Below are 20,702 nucleotides of genomic sequence, written 5' to 3'. Positions count from 1 at the left end.
CACAGACATGGCTAATATTTGGCTAGTTTTACATTGTCAAACAAACACTTACAACAGTATTGAACTTTTTTTCTAAGTTGTACAAACAAATTCACAAGAAAAAGAAAAAAAAAATAAGAAGATGAACAAAACACAAATTATGATCAAGTAAATGCAAACAATTGTGCGCCTAGACAGAGAACGATTCAACTCCAGACATCTCTAAATTGTGAGATGACATACCATTAATAACATTCTTAATCCTTTTTGGAATCATTTGACAGAGTTCTTTTCGATTCTTATAGAACATCAAAGGAAAGATTAAGATCCAGAAACCCAAATAAATCCAAGCAATTGTCGGCGAAATAACCATCAATGCTAAAATTGAAACGACACTTCCAAGTAAAAGAATAACCATCATGAATGAAAGGAAATTATTGATGTGAAGCTGTAGCTAGGGGTGGAAATGGGCTAGGCCGAGCCGGGCTTTGTAAGGCCTAAGCCTGGCCTACTTCAAAAATTATAGGCCTGAGCCTGGCCTATTACCCGTCATAGGCTTATTTTTGAGGCCTGGCCTGGCCTTTTTAAAGGCCTGATGAAGCCTGAAAGCCTATTTAAAAGCCTATTTTACACTAAGGCCTAGGAACATCTATAAGCCTACCACTAAATAGGTCAAAACTTATGAAGGCCTAAAACACACAAATATGACGTCTACTAAATAATAAATACTTACGAAGGGCTAATCACACCAATATATCTGCAACTAAATAGCCAAATCATATGAAAGCTTAAGTTTATAAAAATAAAGCATCAACATTATCAATAATGAAATGCATATTATATATTAAAAGCTTAATAGGCCCGCCCGACGAGCTTAATAGGCTTTTTTGTAAGCCTTAGGCTATTTAAGTAAATATGCTTTATAAAAAGCTTGAGCCTGACCTTTTTATTAAACGAGCTGGGCCGAGCTAGGCTTTAAATAGGCTAGGTCATAGGCCCCTGTCGGACGGCCTGGCCTGTTCCCACCCCTAGCTGTAGCATTGTCACAAGCACCAAAGCTAGGTAGTAAAGAAAAATCGCGAAAACCAAAGCCATCATCAGTAGAGATTTTCTGTTGCTTGTATTCATTGCTGCAAACCCAGCGATTGCAAACAATAGCTTGAAAAATTGGCCAAATAATTCTCCAACTTCATTAAATCTAGAAAGGGTTGAATGAATTCAAGAAAAATTAAATGTTAGAAAAATAGAGTGTTACCAAAAAACAGAAGAAACAAAGTAAGTTAATGTTTGAGTAGTGTGTTAAATACTTGGAAGTTATATGGAGTTAGTTAAGGTAGTTAGACTAGAGTTAGTAATCAACTATAGTTAGTTGATAACTAAACTAGAGTTAGTAGCTTGGTTAGAAGTTAGTTAGAGTTAGTTGCTCAAACTAATCTCTATATATAGGAACACCATTGTACACATTCACATCTTTTATCAAAATCTATTCACTCTACTATGAGTTTCTTTGAGTATCTTCCTCATGAATACTCTTTTGCTTGCTCTCTTGCTTACATCTATGATCTTTCTCCCTATGATTCCATGATTTTCAACATGGTATCAGAGCAATACCCTAGGGAGGAAGAAGACGATGACACTTCCGCTACTGAAGATGAAGAATCCGAAGGTGCTGATGCAGTTCTTATGGTTTCTGCACAACCTCTCGAATCTTCAACTTCTGATATTCCTTTCGTTTTTGGTAGTTTCGAGTCTCCAATTCAACCGTTTTCTAATCCTTTAGTCGAACCAAAATTCGATGGATTTTCCATCAAGATTGGGGAGATTTCTTGCGCTATCATTGATTCTTGCTGTACCATCGTGAATAACGATAATTCTATGTTCGTTGATTCGCAAGATGAGAAATTGCAGGTTCTTGAAACTGAATTGAAGATTTGCAACTCTGATTTTGTCGTCTCTGGAGCACCAGAAGTTTTCGTCACAAGTTCACCGGTGAGATTGTATAGCGCTGTTTACGGCATCGTCGCCGTGAAGCTTTTAACTTCGTCGTCGTTCGTCGGAAAGCAGTCTGAACAACCTGTCTCCACCATCAACAATCAGTTTCGGTTTTTCAAGTTACATGATGTATCAATCGTTGATTTCGATCCCGGCGGAGGTATTGTTACGTGTTTGCTGCTCTCTGTTTTCACAGTTCTCCGTCAAATTCAGTTTCGTTTGTGTTGGATACCTTGGGATCGAGGGAGGCATAAGCGTGTTTCCAACCAGAATGAGATAAAGAAAAGCGCTTTCTTCATAATTGTGTTTGGGAAAAGCTGTTTTGATCCAAAATCACTTTCTCATACCTTTGGGAAAAGCTGTTTTGGTCCACAATGGCTTCAGTTGTGCGTTTCGAAGAATTGGAGAGTGCTTTTGCACAATCTCAGTTTTCTGAATTATGTTTGGAAGTATTCTGTTTGGAATTGTGTTTGGGTAAAGTGTGTTGGTTCAAATGGGTTTGTCATATTTGCATAATCACTTCCCATTGAATCGATTTTAGGTGAAGCACTTTCAGTACAAATAAAGCGGTTTTTCTTGCAAAAGCTCTTCTGGAATAAGTTGGTTAAGATTGTTAAAAGGAGGAGGAAGCCAGCAACGCATAAGAGAGGTTTAAGCACAGAGTTTGAAGCTTTCTCACTTGTCCTCAATTGGGCATCTTCCACATTACTAGGCTTCAATATGGGCTTTCTTAGATTTGCTGGATTTCTTGGTTTTACTAGTTTACACTCCATGTTTCCCTTGGTCTTTATAGTATACAAATTCCAATTGTACTTTCATTGTATTCCAAACTCAAATTGGTGAATTTCCCCATTTTGAGTTTGAGGGAGGCTGTTAAAATAGTTGGAAGTTATATGGAGTTAGTTAAGGTAGTTAGACTAGAGTTAGTAATCAACTATAGTTAGTTGATAACTAAACTAGAGTTAGTAGCTTGGTTAGAAGTTAGTTAGAGTTAGTTGCTCAAACTAATCTCTATATATAGGAACACCATTGTACACATTCACATCTTTTATCAAAATCTATTCACTCTACTATGAGTTTCTTTGAGTATCTTCCTCATGAATACTCTTTTGCTTGCTCTCTTGCTTACATCTATGATCTTTCTCCCTATGATTCCATGATTTTCAACATGGTATCAGAGCAATACCCTAGGGAGGAAGAAGACGATGACACTTCCGCTACTGAAGATGAAGAATCCGAAGGTGCTGATGCAGTTCTTACGGTTTCTGCACAACCTCTCGAATCTTTAACTTCTGATATTCCTTTCGTTTTTGGTAGTTTCGAGTCTCCAATTCAACCGTTTTCTAATCCTTTAGTCGAACCAAAATTCGATGGATTTTCCATCAAGATTGGGGAGATTTCTTGCGCTATCATCGATTGTTGCTGCACCATCGTGAATAACGATAATTCTATGTTCGTTGATTCGCAAGATGAGAAATTGCAGGTTCTTGAAACTGAATTGAAGATTTGCAACTCTGATTTCGTCGTCTCTGGAGCACCGGAAGTTTTCGTCACAAGTTCACCGGTGAGATTGTATAGCGCTGTTTACGGCATCGTCGCCGTGAAGCTTTTAACTTCGTCGTCGTTCGTCGGAAAGCAGTCTGAACAACCTGTCTCCACCATCAACAATCAGTTTCGGTTTTTCAAGTTACATGATGTATCAATCGTTGATTTCGATCCCGGCGGAGGTATTGTTACGTGTTTGCTGCTCTCTGTTTTCACAGTTCTCCGTCAAATTCAGTTTCGTTTGTGTTGGATACCTTGGGATCGAGGGAGGCATAAGCGTGTTTCCAATCAGAATGAGATAAAGAAAAGCGCTTTCTTCATAATTGTGTTTGGGAAAAGCTGTTTTGATCCAAAATCACTTTCTCATACCTTTGGGAAAAGCTGTTTTGGTCCACAATGGCTTCAGTTGTGCGTTTCGAAGAATTGGAGAGTGCTTTTGCACAATCTCAGTTTTCTGAATTATGTTTGGAAGTATTCTGTTTGGAATTGTGTTTGGGTAAAGTGTGTTGGTTCAAATGGGTTTGTCATATTTGCATAATCACTTCCCATTGAATCGATTTTAGGTGAAGCACTTTCAGTACAAATAAAGCTGTTTTTCTTGCAAAAGCTCTTCTGGAATAAGTTGGTTAAGATTGTTAAAAGGAGGAGGAAGCCAGCAACGCATAAGAGAGGTTTAAGCACAGAGTTTGAAGCTTTCTCACTTGTCCTCAATTGGGCATCTTCCACATTACTAGGCTTCAATATGGGCTTTCTTAGATTTGCTGGATTTCTTGGTTTTACTAGTTTACACTCCATGTTTCCCTTGGTCTTTATAGTATACAAATTCCAATTGTACTTTCATTGTATTCCAAACTCAAATTGGTGAATTTCCCCATTTTGAGTTTGAGGGAGGCTGTTAAAATAGTTGGAAGTTATATGGAGTTAGTTAAGGTAGTTAGACTAGAGTTAGTAATCAACTATAGTTAGTTGATAACTAAACTAGAGTTAGTAGCTTGGTTAGAAGTTAGTTAGAGTTAGTTGCTCAAACTAATCTCTATATATAGGAACACCATTGTACACATTCACATCTTTTATCAAAATCTATTCACTCTACTATGAGTTTCTTTGAGTATCTTCCTCATGAATACTCTTTTGCTTGCTCTCTTGCTTACATCTATGATCTTTCTCCCTATGATTCCATGATTTTCAACATGGTATCAGAGCAATACCCTAGGGAGGAAGAAGACGATGACACTTCCGCTACTGAAGATGAAGAATCCGAAGGTGCTGATGCAGTTCTTACGGTTTCTGCACAACCTCTCGAATCTTTAACTTCTGATATTCCTTTCGTTTTTGGTAGTTTCGAGTCTCCAATTCAACCGTTTTCTAATCCTTTAGTCGAACCAAAATTCGATGGATTTTCCATCAAGATTGGGGAGATTTCTTGCGCTATCATCGATTGTTGCTGCACCATCGTGAATAACGATAATTCTATGTTCGTTGATTCGCAAGATGAGAAATTGCAGGTTCTTGAAACTGAATTGAAGATTTGCAACTCTGATTTCGTCGTCTCTGGAGCACCGGAAGTTTTCGTCACAAGTTCACCGGTGAGATTGTATAGCGCTGTTTACGGCATCGTCGCCGTGAAGCTTTTAACTTCGTCGTCGTTCGTCGGAAAGCAGTCTGAACAACCTGTCTCCACCATCAACAATCAGTTTCGGTTTTTCAAGTTACATGATGTATCAATCGTTGATTTCGATCCCGGCGGAGGTATTGTTACGTGTTTGCTGCTCTCTGTTTTCACAGTTCTCCGTCAAATTCAGTTTCGTTTGTGTTGGATACCTTGGGATCGAGGGAGGCATAAGCGTGTTTCCAATCAGAATGAGATAAAGAAAAGCGCTTTCTTCATAATTGTGTTTGGGAAAAGCTGTTTTGATCCAAAATCACTTTCTCATACCTTTGGGAAAAGCTGTTTTGGTCCACAATGGCTTCAGTTGTGCGTTTCGAAGAATTGGAGAGTGCTTTTGCACAATCTCAGTTTTCTGAATTATGTTTGGAAGTATTCTGTTTGGAATTGTGTTTGGGTAAAGTGTGTTGGTTCAAATGGGTTTGTCATATTTGCATAATCACTTCCCATTGAATCGCTTTTAGGTGAAGCACTTTCAGTACAAATAAAGCTGTTTTTCTTGCAAAAGCTCTTCTGGAATAAGTTGGTTAAGATTGTTAAAAGGAGGATGAAGCCAGCAACGCATAAGAGAGGTTTAAGCACAGAGTTTGAAGCTTTCTCACTTGTCCTCAATTGGGCATCTTCCACATTACTAGGCTTCAATATGGGCTTTCTTAGATTTGCTGGATTTCTTGGTTTTACTAGTTTACACTCCATGTTTCCCTTGGTCTTTATAGTATACAAATTCCAATTGTACTTTCATTGTATTCCAAACTCAAATTGGTGAATTTCCCCATTTTGAGTTTGAGGGAGGCTGTTAAAATAGTTGGAAGTTATATGGAGTTAGTTAAGGTAGTTAGACTAGAGTTAGTAATCAACTATAGTTAGTTGATAACTAAACTAGAGTTAGTAGCTTGGTTAGAAGTTAGTTAGAGTTAGTTGCTCAAACTAATCTCTATATATAGGAACACCATTGTACACATTCACATCTTTTATCAAAATCTATTCACTCTACTATGAGTTTCTTTGAGTATCTTCCTCATGAATACTCTTTTGCTTGCTCTCTTGCTTACATCTATGATCTTTCTCCCTATGATTCCATGATTTTCAACATGGTATCAGAGCAATACCCTAGGGAGGAAGAAGACGATGACACTTCCGCTACTGAAGATGAAGAATCCGAAGGTGCTGATGCAGTTCTTACGGTTTCTGCACAACCTCTCGAATCTTTAACTTCTGATATTCCTTTCGTTTTTGGTAGTTTCGAGTCTCCAATTCAACCGTTTTCTAATCCTTTAGTCGAACCAAAATTCGATGGATTTTCCATCAAGATTGGGGAGATTTCTTGCGCTATCATCGATTATTGCTGCACCATCGTGAATAACGATAATTCTATGTTCGTTGATTCGCAAGATGAGAAATTGCAGGTTCTTGAAACTGAATTGAAGATTTGCAACTCTGATTTCGTCGTCTCTGGAGCACCGGAAGTTTTCGTCACAAGTTCACCGGTGAGATTGTATAGCGCTGTTTACGGCATCGTCGCCGTGAAGCTTTTAACTTCTTCGTCGTTCGTCGGAAAGCAGTCTGAACAACCTGTCTCCACCATCAACAATCAGTTTCGGTTTTTCAAGTTACATGATGTATCAATCGTTGATTTCGATCCCGGCGGAGGTATTGTTACGTGTTTGCTGCTCTCTGTTTTCACAGTTCTCCGTCAAATTCAGTTTCGTTTGTGTTGGATACCTTGGGATCGAGGGAGGCATAAGCGTGTTTCCAATCAGAATGAGATAAAGAAAAGCGCTTTCTTCATAATTGTGTTTGGGAAAAGCTGTTTTGATCCAAAATCACTTTCTCATACCTTTGGGAAAAGCTGTTTTGGTCCACAATGGCTTCAGTTGTGCGTTTCGAAGAATTGGAGAGTGCTTTTGCACAATCTCAGTTTTCTGAATTATGTTTGGAAGTATTCTGTTTGGAATTGTGTTTGGGTAAAGTGTGTTGGTTCAAATGGGTTTGTCATATTTGCATAATCACTTCCCATTGAATCGCTTTTAGGTGAAGCACTTTCAGTACAAATAAAGCTGTTTTGCTTGCAAAAGCTCTTCTGGAATAAGTTGGATAAGATTGTTAAAAGGAGGAGGAAGCCAGCAACGCATAAGAGAGGTTTAAGCACAGAGTTTGAAGCTTTCTCACTTGTCCTCAATTGGGCATCTTCCACATTACTAGGCTTCAATATGGGCTTTCTTAGATTTTCTGGATTTCATGGTTTTACTAGTTTACACTCCATGTTTCCCTTGGTCTTTATAGTATACAAATTCCAATTGTACTTTCATTGTATTCCAAACTCAAATTGGTGAATTTCCCCATTTTGAGTTTGAGGGAGGCTGTTAAAATAGTTGGAAGTTATATGGAGTTAGTTAAGGTAGTTAGACTAGAGTTAGTAATCAACTATAGTTAGTTGATAACTAAACTAGAGTTAGTAGCTTGGTTAGAAGTTAGTTAGAGTTAGTTGCTCAAACTAATCTCTATATATAGGAACACCATTGTACACATTCACATCTTTTATCAAAATCTATTCACTCTACTATGAGTTTCTTTGAGTATCTTCCTCATGAATACTCTTTTGCTTGCTCTCTTGCTTACATCTATGATCTTTCTCCCTATGATTCCATGATTTTCAACATGGTATCAGAGCAATACCCTAGGGAGGAAGAAGACGATGACACTTCCGCTACTGAAGATGAAGAATCCGAAGGTGCTGATGCAGTTCTTACGGTTTCTGCACAACCTCTCGAATCTTTAACTTCTGATATTCCTTTCGTTTTTGGTAGTTTCGAGTCTCCAATTCAACCGTTTTCTAATCCTTTAGTCGAACCAAAATTCGATGGATTTTCCATCAAGATTGGGGAGATTTCTTGCGCTATCATCGATTATTGCTGCACCATCGTGAATAACGATAATTCTATGTTCGTTGATTCGCAAGATGAGAAATTGCAGGTTCTTGAAACTGAATTGAAGATTTGCAACTCTGATTTCGTCGTCTCTGGAGCATCGGAAGTTTTCGTCACAAGTTCACTGGTGAGATTGTATAGCGCTGTTTACGGCATCGTCGCCGTGAAGCTTTTAACTTCGTCGTCGTTCGTCGGAAAGCAGTCTGAACAACCTGTCTCCACCATCAACAATCAGTTTCGGTTTTTCAAGTTACATGATGTATCAATCGTTGATTTCGATCCCGGCGGAGGTATTGTTACGTGTTTGCTGCTCTCTGTTTTCACAGTTCTCCGTCAAATTCAGTTTCGTTTGTGTTGGATACCTTGGGATCGAGGGAGGCATAAGCGTGTTTCCAATCAGAATGAGATAAAGAAAAGCGCTTTCTTCATAATTGTGTTTGGGAAAAGCTGTTTTGATCCAAAATCACTTTCTCATACCTTTGGGAAAAGCTGTTTTGGTCCACAATGGCTTCAGTTGTGCGTTTCGAAGAATTGGAGAGTGCTTTTGCACAATCTCAGTTTTCTGAATTATGTTTGGAAGTATTCTGTTTGGAATTGTGTTTGGGTAAAGTGTGTTGGTTCAAATGGGTTTGTCATATTTGCATAATCACTTCCCATTGAATCGCTTTTAGGTGAAGCACTTTCAGTACAAATAAAGCTGTTTTTCTTGCAAAAGCTCTTCTGGAATAAGTTGGTTAAGATTGTTAAAAGGAGGAGGAAGCCAGCAACGCATAAGAGAGGTTTAAGCACAGAGTTTGAAGCTTTCTCACTTGTCCTCAATTGGGCATCTTCCACATTACTAGGCTTCAATATGGGCTTTCTTAGATTTGCTGGATTTCTTGGTTTTACTAGTTTACACTCCATGTTTCCCTTGGTCTTTATAGTATACAAATTCCAATTGTACTTTCATTGTATTCCAAACTCAAATTGGTGAATTTCCCCATTTTGAGTTTGAGGGAGGCTGTTAAAATAGTTGGAAGTTATATGGAGTTAGTTAAGGTAGTTAGACTAGAGTTAGTAATCAACTATAGTTAGTTGATAACTAAACTAGAGTTAGTAGCTTGGTTAGAAGTTAGTTAGAGTTAGTTGCTCAAACTAATCTCTATATATAGGAACACCATTGTACACATTCACATCTTTTATCAAAATCTATTCACTCTACTATGAGTTTCTTTGAGTATCTTCCTCATGAATACTCTTTTGCTTGCTCTCTTGCTTACATCTATGATCTTTCTCCTTATGATTCCATGATTTTCAACATAGTGATTGAAAATTGAAGTTATTTACCTTGCTGAATCTGATGAAGTTGAAGTTGCATTTGAAATTGTAGCTTCTAATAATTCTGCCGTTGTTCTTCAAACTTAACTTTTAATAAGTACAACATATTCTTCAATATTGCTTTTATAGAGTTGAGGTTTGGAAAAAGAGCTATGAAACAATTTGGATGAGACAGTGACCTATAAAAACGTTTAATACGAATTCGTTTTATACTATACTCGATTGAACTTTCTTGTCCCACCAAATAGATTCCATTTATTCCTTCATTTTTATATTGTTAGTTTTTGTCTTTAATCTTTTAAATGTTTGACATTTTTCCAACTTGTGCATTTGAGCATATTCACATAATTTGCAATTCATGTTGGTGCACGGTATGGGCGGATTCGGGGTACGCAATATGAGAAAAATTCTACCCAATTAAGTATAGTAGCCTTATCTTAATATTGCAGAAATGTAGTGCCCACATTCCAAAATATTCTTTTATATTCACTTTTTTTTATCGATGTTATTTTGCAAGAGACGATCTCTTTCTCCAAGCTTCAAAGAGATTTTCCTACAAAATTGATTTGCTACACCGGATGTTTTTCTTTCTCTTTTATCTTCTACTCAACTTTTTCTTCATCTTTCTTCGATCTTCACCCACTTGTATCGGTTCGTCATGTTCCTCAATTTCCATAAATTACAAGGGAACTTGTGCGAATCAATTCACAAAAGTACCACGAAGCGGTACACAAATATTGATTTAATATTTCCATTTTGCAAATAAAAATGAATGACTTTAATATTATAATTATCTTATCACATGTTTTTAAACATAGCTTTAAAAGTAAAATTCTTAGGTGCTCCTTAAAAAAAACAACTTTACAAGTAAATTTCTAAGGTGATAAGGTGATAGTTTTGTATGTGATTTTATCCAATTTAAGAGATTAAATTTTAAAAAGAAAAAAAACTACTTCACAAGTCTCAAGTATCCCGTTACAAGATAACTTTGTTTGTGGTCTATGTTCTATAGAAGGGTTTCAAACGTATTAAACCGCAAAAGCGCGTCATCTTTTATATGTAATAAAAATGAGTCTCTAATGTAGACAAGGAAATAATATATTGCACCGTTTGACTTATATTCCACCATCTGAGTTTACACATATATACATGGCTAATATTTGGGTAGTTCAACATTGTTAAACATCTTTTATGGTGTATACATATACAGTAATTATTAGATATGGTGAGAAATGTTAACAAGTGATGTTAGAAATATGCTAACAAATGATAAGATGTTTAAAATGAAAATTTTATCTTCGGATTTACGTATTCAACAATTGAAACATCAAAAAACAATTTTTTATACATTTTTTTTTTGAGAGACAATTTTTTATACATGAAAATTATCAATTATTTTCATTTTTAAATCTCGGACACTTGTTAGTAAGACTCTTTAATATATTAAGTATCCAATAAAAAATTAAATTGGTGGAAAAGAATGAATAAAATAAAATAAAAATATATTCTTTTTCCTTTGAAACCGTCCTATGATCTATATTTATTTTGTAACCAAAAAAATCTATCTATATGTGTATACTTATTAAATTAAACCCCCAAAACCATATGCCAACACCTCATATGTCATTTGCCACATCACTAAAAATCTGATGTTGCAACCTCCTAAATACTAGTTTCCTAACTTCTCCCTCATCCATCTTCTACAACATAGAAATTATGATTCTATTCTACTATTTATATGTGTATATGTGTTTCTTATATATAATTACATATGAAATGAGCCATACTTGCCGTGAGTACAATCTATAAAATTAAGGTATATTATCTATTTAAGTCATGTCTTGAGAATGCTCTCAAGGGTTGTATTTATAGCGTTCTTTGGGCTTGTTTTCGTGCTTTGGTCCCTAAGTAGCTTAGGCCCCAAGTTCAGTAGGTGAGCGCTCCGAAGGGCCGGTGAGCCTTTATTGAGAGCTAGTGAGCCTTTAACATAATAACAGTGATCAACATCCCCCAAGCACGAGTCTTGGGACAAGGCGAAATGGTTAGGTATAATGAAGGTGATCCATGAGCTATTTATTATGGCTACTTATTATCTTCTTTTATTATGAGATATTAGTCCTTATAAGTTACATACGTTAACAATTCTTTTATTTATTACAATTAAAATCAATTAACCATTATACATTATTATACTAACGAATGTTATCTGCCAACACAATTTCCTATCTCCCTCCTCTCTGATGAAGATTCTAAAATTATAAGTCAAGCCCGATGCGAAGGATTACTCTACTGATCTACTTGAAATTGATTAATTTATTTTTAGAAGTAACATTGATGCTTCTAATACTCTCCATTCTAACTTTTGAGATAAAAATGCTTCTATTATCTTCAACATTGTGCTCATCACCATCCCATTCTTAATTTTTAGGCCAAATACCTTCTAGGGTTCTTTAAGGTTTACACATAGTTATAAATATTTACTTGCATACTTTTAGATCAATGACAACCTATAGTTCTTATTCTTCAATTTCATAGGTTACGAATAATTATACTTCATGTGTAATTAATTTTTTTAGTATTTTAAAAAATTTATTAGCAAACTAAATATTCAAGATATCCACGCAACGCTCAGGCTTATGTCTAGTTCAACATAATTTGAGCTACACAAGTCTAATTTCTATGTCGTTGGAAAGTCCTTTATAACCGTGCTCCTATTTGGGTCTTTAGTGAATCCTGGAATTGAGATGCCTTTTATAGAATTTAATAACGTTGAACATTTTAGAATCGCAATGAATATAAACTTATTTAACAAACACTTACAACAGTACTAAACTTTTTAAACATAATATCAAGATAAGGTCAGCAGAAAGAAAACATTATACATTTTACAGCAGAATCACAAAGAACTCATTTAATAAACACATACGACAGTACTAAAAAATTTTCTAAGTTGCAGAAACAAATTCACAAGAAAATAAATAAAAATACAACACAATTTGTTCTAAAACGGAAGCGATTCAACTCCAGGTAACTCTGAATTGTTAGTTGACACACCATTGTCAATGCCATTTTGACCCTCGAATATTTTTTTTATGCTTTTTGGAATCCATTGAAAGAGTTCTTTTCGATTCTCATAGCACGTCAAAGCGAAGACAAAGATCCACAATCCCAAATAAATCCAAGCGATTGTTGGCGAAATCATCATCAAAGCTAAAATAGAAACAACACTTCCAAGTAAAAGAATCACCATCATGAATGGAAGGTAACTCTTGATGTGAAGCTGTAATATTGTCACAAGCACCAAAGCCAAGTAGTAAAGAAAAACCACGGAAACCAACGCCATCATCAGTAAAGATTTTCCGTCGCTTGTATTCAATGCTGCAAACCCGATAATTGCAAACAATAGCTTGAAAAATTGGCCAAATAATTCTCCAACTTCATTAAATCTAGAAAGGGTTGAATGAATTCAAGAAAAAATTAAATGTTACCAAAAAAACAGAAGAAACAGAGTAAGTTAATGTTTTTGTAGTGATTGAAAATTGAAGTTATATACCTTGTAGAAGCTGAAGAAGTTGAAGTTGCATTTGCAATTGTAGCTCCTAATTCAGCCATTGTTCTTGAAACTCAACTTTTGATTGATACAACACATTCTTCAATATTGCTTTTCTTATATAATAGTTGGTGTTTGGAATAGACTTGTCTCTTTGAAAGAAAAAACATGGAAAAAGAGTTATGACTTAAGACACAATCTGGATGAGAAAGTGACCCATTTAAACGTTTAATACGATTTTGTTTTATACGAAACAATACTCGATTGTACTTCCCTCCCAAACAGCAAAAAAAGATTGCCCCAACTCATTTTTATATTCTTCAAATATTGTTATATTGAAGAAAGAGGTATGAGTATGACACAATTGGGATGATGAGACAGTGACCTATTGAAACGTTTAATACCAATTCGTTTTATACTCAATTGAACTTTCAATCCCCAAGAGATTGAACTTGCCCCACCCCTTTTTTATATCCTCGATATTGGTCTTTTATATTTAAATGCTTAGAAACTTCGAACATTGAAGCTGAGACTTGGAACAATATGACTGAAAGTGACCCCATTAAAACGTTTAATACAAATTGAAAAAAAAAGATTGAACTTGTCCAACCAAATAGGGTTCCGCTCTTTCTTTCATTTTTATATTCTCAGTTTGTCTTTAATCTTTTAAATGTTGACATTTTTCCATCTAGTATATTTGAGGCTTGATATATTTTTGTAGGGTTTAATGCATTTTCACCACCCGTCATTTGACCGAATTCCAGTTTATCCTTGTAATTTTATTTTTTATTTGTTTAGAGATTGTTTATTTGTAGACTTTCATGAAATTTGAATTATAGAAAATGATGTAGTAGATGGTAAACCAGAATTCCCCCAAATTTGATTTACAAATGAGATGATTTCACGAAGGTTTAAAGTGAATAATCTTTAAAATTACTAAAATGGAATCTAAAGAAAAAGGAGTATAAGCTGAATTCGCCCAAATTTTTCTTTTTTAGGATTTAACCCTTTTTTTTACAAGGTTAAGGATTGGGGTACGTGCAAGTTATCGGAATTTTTAAGAGAGATGAGAAATTGATGAGAAGAGAAGAAGAGGATGTTCTATTGATCGTAAACTTTGTGATTCTCATTTGTTATGAAAGAGGACATGCTTATATACAAACTTATTCACATTACTTGCTTAGTAAGCAATCAAAACAAAACTAAGAAATTTTGCTTAAAAGTAGCTAACAACCATAACAAACTATGCAACAATTTTCTATCTTAACTAACTTTGAGTTTATCTCAACTAAATTGAATTAAAAACTAATATCATCCCTTAATGCAGGTTTTCTAGCTTCACCCTTCCAATCATGCTTTTTAATTGGACAAATATGTCGATCTTCACAACTTTAGTAAACAAATCAGCTAGTTGTCCCTCAGTTGGACAATGTATGATCTTAAGCATTTCTTCGTTCACTTGTTCTCTGATGAAGTCAAATCTTGCCTCAATGTGTTTGCTTCTTCCATGAAGCACTAGATTCTTAGCTAAATCTATGGCAGATTTTTTATCAATGAGAAATGCAATAGGCTTGCAAACTTCTATCTTCATTTCTTTCATCCCATAATCCAACCATATTGCGTGCCATGATGCTAAATAACTTGCTATATACTCAGATTCACAAGTTGTTTCTTTGTACACCATGATATTGGAGCATTCAGAAACTTAAACAAGTACCCCTAAGTGAGTTTTTTGTCTTGCTTATATCCACACCAATCTGCAGCTGAATAAGAAATTAGGTTCATAGTAGCTGATGCTAGTAAAATAGTTGCCTATTTCCCATGCATATTAAGTGCAAGTATAAACTGTTGCAACAAGTAATAAAGAGTAAGTAGAGTATCGATCCCATGAGGATTGTCGTGGATAAGTTCTAAATATTTCCAAATACTAAGTTTAACTATTTAAGATCCAAAAAGGCAAATAACAAAGACAAGGCTTTAATATTCTAAATCGTAAAATGCAGAAGTAAAGAAAGCATGTGAAAAAAAAATGAATTAGAGATTCAAGTGAAAAATTATGGTTAAGGAATTGTCTTGGTAAAGATAGAGGTTTGCATGATTTAGAAAGCTACAACTCTGATATGGAAGTTATAGCTTCGTACAACTTCCCAAGGAGGAGAAATGTAAAGAGCTGTAGCTTCGCATAGCTTCCTGGGAACTTAGTGGCCTCTAGTTAGGTGTATTGTGCACTCATCCTTCGTGTTTAGCCCGTGAAGACACATCTCTCGGAGTTCAATCATGCAGAACTTAACATGAAACATTACTAGGTTAGGATCTCAAGATTTTCCAACGAAGTGTTACTTTGCTTGAGCCTTTGGTCTATGACAAGACTCGTATCTACATCCTAGAGCCTATTCGTCTTGTAAGATCAAGGTCACGTTCAAGCAATCTCTATTGATCCTTTCACCTCTCAATGTTTAGGGACAAATTCATATCTATTAAACATGTTCCACTCCCATAGCTGGTCAGGATCAGAGAGCTATAACATTAGAAGCAAAAGTGATCAATTCTTACTTCTAAAGATTTTGAGTTAAATCAGTTTTTTAGAAAGAAGTTTTAAAGGTTGTAACAAACTGAACTTGCAAACATAATTATTACTTAATCATTCCCCAACCACAAAAGTGGTTTGATCATTATGAACATAAACACAAAAATAGAAATGAGAAAGATAAGATATAAAAACATAATTGCATAAATCATTATAAAAGATTAAAGTTTACAAAAGAGAAATTAAAATCCTTTGAGGATGAAGGCGATTCTTTGCAGAGTCACTCAACAATTTACTCTAATGACTCTAAAACTCTAAGATTTTAACTAATATGCTTTCTATATGAAATCAGTGAAGGTACAAGATGAAGAAGAATGATTTGAATCTCTAAGTTGGTGGCTAGGGTTGATTGGAGGCTGCTACCTCCAATCTTTATTTTATTCAGCACAGTCCCCCACTAACTCACACTTGCAAATGAAGGCTTGTTGTCCTTTTATAGTACAAGTCTTTTATTAGCCTTTAATGCCTTTTTTGTCTTTTCCTATGTGATGGTCCTTGCCTTAACCATTAAGCATAGGAATATACCTTATCCATTTGATGTACTATTCGTGACTCCCTTATCTTCCTCTTCAAGCACAAGATGTTTTGGGCCAACTTTAGTGCATATCCAATAAAAATCAAATCTGATTCATCGCAGCGTTGTAGCTTCCTACATCGCCAGGATGTGTCCTTTAGTACTTTCTCCTACGATTTGTGAGTCTTATCTTTTGGAATCAACATATTCCTTCTTCCTTGTAATGTATTCTCTGGAGCCAACTAAAGTAAACTTAGTCCTTAAGGCTTGTTAATATTGGACCCAAAAGGTCGTACACATGTACGACACGTATTGAGAGATCTTCAACGCTATAGCTCAAGACTCCTTTCCATTGCTACAACTTCTTACATCGTTAGTATGCTTCCTAGTGCTATATATTTGAACATCTTCATATGACATGTCATTTAAACCAACACTAGAAAGACTAATTCGACTAAATAAAGGCTAAATATGCTTTGTATGCACTCAAGGATCACATATAATTGAAGATAAATGCAAGGTAATAACTAACATATTTGGCAGTCATCAATAGCTCTTATGGCATTTGTAGGAAACAGATACCATAATCCAACGTTATCTTGATGTATATCATAACCCTTTTTGTTGCAAGTAGATGAGAGCTTCTAGGTTAACTCATAACCCCACTGATTATGTAACACTCTAAACCCCGAAAGCAATAATCATTCAATAAATTCAATAATTTAAGAGATTTAGATTCTACATCTACATTTTTCCAAAACATACACAACTTGGTGTCCATAAAAATTTGCAACGGAAAACAATCAACATTTATAAAATCTTATCACCGAGTAATAATCATAAAAAAAAAATGAGTTGATCATGAAGCTAGTTGACAATGGACAGATAAATGAGAATATGTCTTTGGAAGAAATATTTGATGAAGGGAATACCATATTGGATAAGCTTGAATCCCATTCTTTGATTAGTTCTACTAATAATTCTTCAGTATATACACATCCCTTAGTGAGAAACATGGCCTGTTATATCTTGAAAGAGTGTCAAAGGAATGTTATAGTAAAGTTGAATAAGAGATTGACCGAGATACCTCTCTCACACAGATGGGCAACTGATTTAGAGTTGGTTCATATGCGGGATTATGACATTGAAGAAATCCCAGAAGGCATGTCACCTAATTGTCCAAAGTTGTTCGCCTTGATTTTGAATGAATTGTCCATTAGTCGTGTTCCAGAGAGTTTTTTTATTTATATGAATAATCTATCAATACTGGATTTATCATATAATGAAGACCTAGAATCTTTGCCAGACTCCATCACTAAGTTGAGGTCTCTTGTTTCTTTAATACTAAAAGGATGTGATTCATTGAAACATGTGCCGCCATTGGGAGAATTACAGACATTGTCAGGATTGGTCATTTCAAACACTTCTATTGGAGAAGTTCAAGGCTTGGAAAAACTAATAAAATTGAAGTGGCTTGATCTATCATGCAATAAGAGTTTGAATTTGGAATTAGGGTCTTTATCCAATTTGACCAAAATGCAATACCTTGATCTTCGAAATACCTGTGCTATGATGGCGGTAAAAGATGTTCAAGGAATGAATATGCTGGAATGTTTTGGAGGCACCTTTGACTGCAAAAATTACAACCGTTATAGGAAAACAAAGCTTGAGCTCAAAGCATATCATCTTACTTTCACAAATGTATGTGGTCAATAAATAAGGATGGATGATTATGTTGATTTGAAAAAATTTGACAGTGATCCTAGCACCAAGACAATACAATTTGGAGATTGTAAAAATTTGGGCCACAAACTGCCTAAAGACCTTACATGTCTGCATGTACTTAAAAATATTCACTGGGTTCGCCTATGTGATGCTCTGTCACTTAACGATTCTTTGAGGATGATTGACATTATCAGTTGCCGACAACTTAAGAGCTTGTTTTGTTCATCCGGTTCTTGTTCCTTTTGCACCTATATTCACAAGCTGGAAGTTTTGGAACTTCAAAGATTGGAAAGTTTAACTGTTGTCTATAAAGTTGTTGACCAATCTTTGTCACGGAGTGGCATATTCTCTTGTTTGAAATATTTTAACATTTCTAAATGTAATCTGATAGAGACCTCGCTGACACCACCATTAGTTCAAGGACTTCAAAATCTGGAGAAAATATCTGTATCTCATTGTAAATCAATGAAAGAGATATTTTCAGTGAGCAACTGTGATGACAGAGACAGCACTTCAAGCATTGCACTTCCCAAGTTGACCAGATTGGAGTTGTGGGATTTACCACAATTGAAGATCGTGTGCAAAGGCAGTATACGCTGTGGAACTTCACTACCGAAACTGGTTATTAACCTATGTCCGAGATTAGATAAACATCCTACAATAGAAATCCAAGATGTTCAAATTCGAAATTTTTGATTTTTTATTTTCTTCCTTAAAATATGTAAGTTTTAATGCTTATCTATATTTTGAAGTTCAATTTGTAAAAAATAACATTAAACTATTTATATTTTGAAATTCGAGCAAGAATGCGTTTTATGTGTTGGGATACGCTCTAACTAGTCTAATATTATTTTTCTATTCAACCATGCTGTTCTGAAGCTTTTCTGCCAACACTTACATGTAGTGTAATGTTTTACTGCATATGCAGAGACTATCAACACTTTATTGCTTTAGAAAGCCTCCAGCACTAGATAGCTGCAAGAAATGTTTACTTCACTTATCTCTATATTAGTTACTTGAATTGCGAAGAAATGTTTACTATCAAAGCCCTTCCCCTGCAAATGTCTTGCAAAAAATGTTTACTATCAACATTTTATTGTTTGTTAGATTTAACAACTATCCATAATTGCAAGACACTGATTTTGGTTTGCGAAATTAGCATTATTGGATTCAGACACACACGTAACTACTCGTGTAATTGGAACCTTTGGGTAGGTTAAACCTGTTTGTAGTATAGCTTGAATCATATTTCAGTGTTTACATATATGAAAATAAGCTGAAAACAGCTTATGGGCATGACATAAGTTGTTTTTATATGCTCTTCCAAAATGCTAATCCAAACGGGCATTAAGTTTGCTCGTTCACACCACTACATCTTGAATAGGCAAAGCTCAAATATTGAATCATTTGAATATTGATAACACTCAAACTCAAGTATGTACGGTTCCCATTCTGAGTATATCTAATGTAATAATTTGTTTCTGAATCGCCATGTACTATTCTGATCTGATGTATATTCTTTGTGTTAAGTTACTAGAATATTAAAATCTAATTATTTTTCAGTGAAAACGGATAATATTAAACAAAACTGGTTCCTATTTATGTAAAGGATAATATACAGACGGTATAAAACAATTTTACACTATCAACCAATTAAAATCACCCAATTAGATACATCATTAAATATCACAAATAGAAAAAATCAAATAAAATCATTTCCATTAAGTATTACAATGATACTGCATTGTATTTGTATCTGTATCTGAATTGTATCTTGTGTATGCATCCCCGTTTAGCAGGTGTTGCTTTTAGTGTGTTTGTGCTAATATATTGCTGTTTTGTCTGGTATAAGAGGTGAGATAGGATCTCACTTGGAGTCATGAGGACCAAGTTTTGGTTCATCTCATTCCTCTTTTTTTTTTTTTTTTTTTTTTTTATGGGTGTGTAATTTTGAGTGTATTTTCATCAAAAATTTGAATAACAAAGCAACTTCATTTCATTGATATTCTTCAATTTGAATATTTTACATGTGGTCAACTTTACAACCACTTATACAACTAAAGTATAATAAATCCTTCAACCTATAAATGATGAATCTCTTATACAATCCTATAACGACAAAATCAATTTCGTTTATTCAGCAAAACTGGAAGAAAAAAATTGATCGATGATATAGAATAAGAAAATTGAAGATCATAGAATTTTATTATTATTTTGTGATGAATTGTTAACGGGAACAAGACAAAGGTATGAGAAGGTTAGGGAAAGCGCGAGAGAGAGACTTAGGTTGTTGTTGTAATAATTTTGTAATCCTCTTATGCTAATAAGAAAGGCGAGACATGGCATTAATTATCCAGATTTTATTTGACTTTTCCTTTTTTTAACACGATTATGTGTATAATTAGATGATTTTAATTGGTTAGTGATGTAAAGTTGTTTTACACTTTTAGTCTATCCTTATTTATTAATTTTGTTAGGTTAGCAGTAATTTAATCTAATAAATTCCATCTAAAAAATGCATCGCATCAATTTCATTCATATCCTCTTGCCTTTTTTTTTTTTTGACAATATTTTGTACACTTATTTAATACTAAAAAAATGCATCGCACCAATTTCATGCCTTTTTTTTTTTGACAATATTTTGTACAATTTTTTTTTTTGAAGGAAATATTTTGTACATTTATCTTTATCCTTATCCTTATTTATTAATTTTATTAGGTCCGCAGCAACTTAACCTAATTTTTTCCCTCCTAATACTAACCCTAACTTTTTTAGGTTTGGCTAATACTTTTTTTTTTTTTTTTGACAAAAAGGTTTGGCTAATACTAACCCTAATTTGTAGGAGTTTTTGTTACTTCCTCAAATATATTAGCAAGCAACAAATTTTACTACTATTTATC

General features: G+C 34.7%; 6 protein-coding genes and 1 pseudogene across 6 annotated transcripts; 6 read left to right on the top strand and 1 right to left on the bottom strand.

The window, feature by feature from the left end:
* The first annotated feature begins 1,476 nt into the window (after positions 1–1,476).
* LOC146904756 (uncharacterized) lies at positions 1,477–2,487 on the top strand. Its single transcript, XM_085728365.1, has one exon. The coding sequence runs from the start codon at positions 1,477–1,479 to the stop codon at positions 2,485–2,487; it is 1,011 nt and encodes a 336-aa protein (XP_085584491.1).
* A 556-nt stretch (positions 2,488–3,043) lies between these two features.
* LOC146904755 (uncharacterized) lies at positions 3,044–4,054 on the top strand. Its single transcript, XM_085728364.1, has one exon. The coding sequence runs from the start codon at positions 3,044–3,046 to the stop codon at positions 4,052–4,054; it is 1,011 nt and encodes a 336-aa protein (XP_085584490.1).
* A 556-nt stretch (positions 4,055–4,610) lies between these two features.
* Positions 4,611–5,621, top strand: LOC146904754 (uncharacterized). Its single transcript, XM_085728363.1, has one exon. The coding sequence runs from the start codon at positions 4,611–4,613 to the stop codon at positions 5,619–5,621; it is 1,011 nt and encodes a 336-aa protein (XP_085584489.1).
* Positions 5,622–6,177: 556 nt separating this feature from the next.
* On the top strand, positions 6,178–7,188 carry LOC146904753 (uncharacterized). The gene has a single exon (XM_085728362.1). It carries the CDS (start codon positions 6,178–6,180, stop codon positions 7,186–7,188), a length of 1,011 nt encoding a protein of 336 aa, XP_085584488.1.
* Positions 7,189–7,744: 556 nt separating this feature from the next.
* Positions 7,745–8,755, top strand: LOC146904752 (uncharacterized). Its single transcript, XM_085728361.1, has one exon. The coding sequence runs from the start codon at positions 7,745–7,747 to the stop codon at positions 8,753–8,755; it is 1,011 nt and encodes a 336-aa protein (XP_085584487.1).
* A 3,629-nt stretch (positions 8,756–12,384) lies between these two features.
* Positions 12,385–13,038, bottom strand: LOC146904751 (uncharacterized). Its single transcript, XM_085731069.1, has 2 exons — positions 12,980–13,038; positions 12,385–12,872 (listed from the first exon to the last, which is right to left on the bottom strand). Exons 1-2 carry the CDS (start codon positions 13,036–13,038, stop codon positions 12,428–12,430), a joined length of 504 nt encoding a protein of 167 aa, XP_085587195.1. The 3' UTR covers positions 12,385–12,427.
* Positions 13,039–16,926: 3,888 nt separating this feature from the next.
* Positions 16,927–18,665, top strand: LOC146904750 (putative disease resistance protein At4g27220; annotated as a pseudogene).
* The last annotated feature ends 2,037 nt before the right edge of the window (positions 18,666–20,702 follow it).

This window comes from Medicago sativa, chromosome 7 (genome assembly GCF_051527215.1).
Source record: "Medicago sativa cultivar Bolivia chromosome 7, Bolivia_mono, whole genome shotgun sequence".
Taxonomy (NCBI): domain Eukaryota; kingdom Viridiplantae; phylum Streptophyta; class Magnoliopsida; order Fabales; family Fabaceae; genus Medicago; species Medicago sativa.
The sequence above is the reverse complement of the archived record's forward strand: the minus strand, read 5'-3'. Positions and strand labels throughout refer to the sequence as shown.

Excerpts from the sequence above, each read along its gene's own strand:
- LOC146904751 (XM_085731069.1), bottom strand. The coding sequence starts at position 13,038 with ATGGCTGAATTAGGAGCTACAATTGCAAATGCAACTTCAACTTCTTCA. Across the intron at positions 12,873-12,979 it reads ACTTCTTCAGCTTCTACAAG|ATTTAATGAAGTTGGAGAAT; the intron begins GTATATAACTTC and ends AACCCTTTCTAG.
- LOC146904754 (XM_085728363.1), top strand. The coding sequence starts at position 4,611 with ATGAGTTTCTTTGAGTATCTTCCTCATGAATACTCTTTTGCTTGCTCT.
- LOC146904753 (XM_085728362.1), top strand. The coding sequence starts at position 6,178 with ATGAGTTTCTTTGAGTATCTTCCTCATGAATACTCTTTTGCTTGCTCT.
- LOC146904752 (XM_085728361.1), top strand. The coding sequence starts at position 7,745 with ATGAGTTTCTTTGAGTATCTTCCTCATGAATACTCTTTTGCTTGCTCT.
- LOC146904756 (XM_085728365.1), top strand. The coding sequence starts at position 1,477 with ATGAGTTTCTTTGAGTATCTTCCTCATGAATACTCTTTTGCTTGCTCT.
- LOC146904755 (XM_085728364.1), top strand. The coding sequence starts at position 3,044 with ATGAGTTTCTTTGAGTATCTTCCTCATGAATACTCTTTTGCTTGCTCT.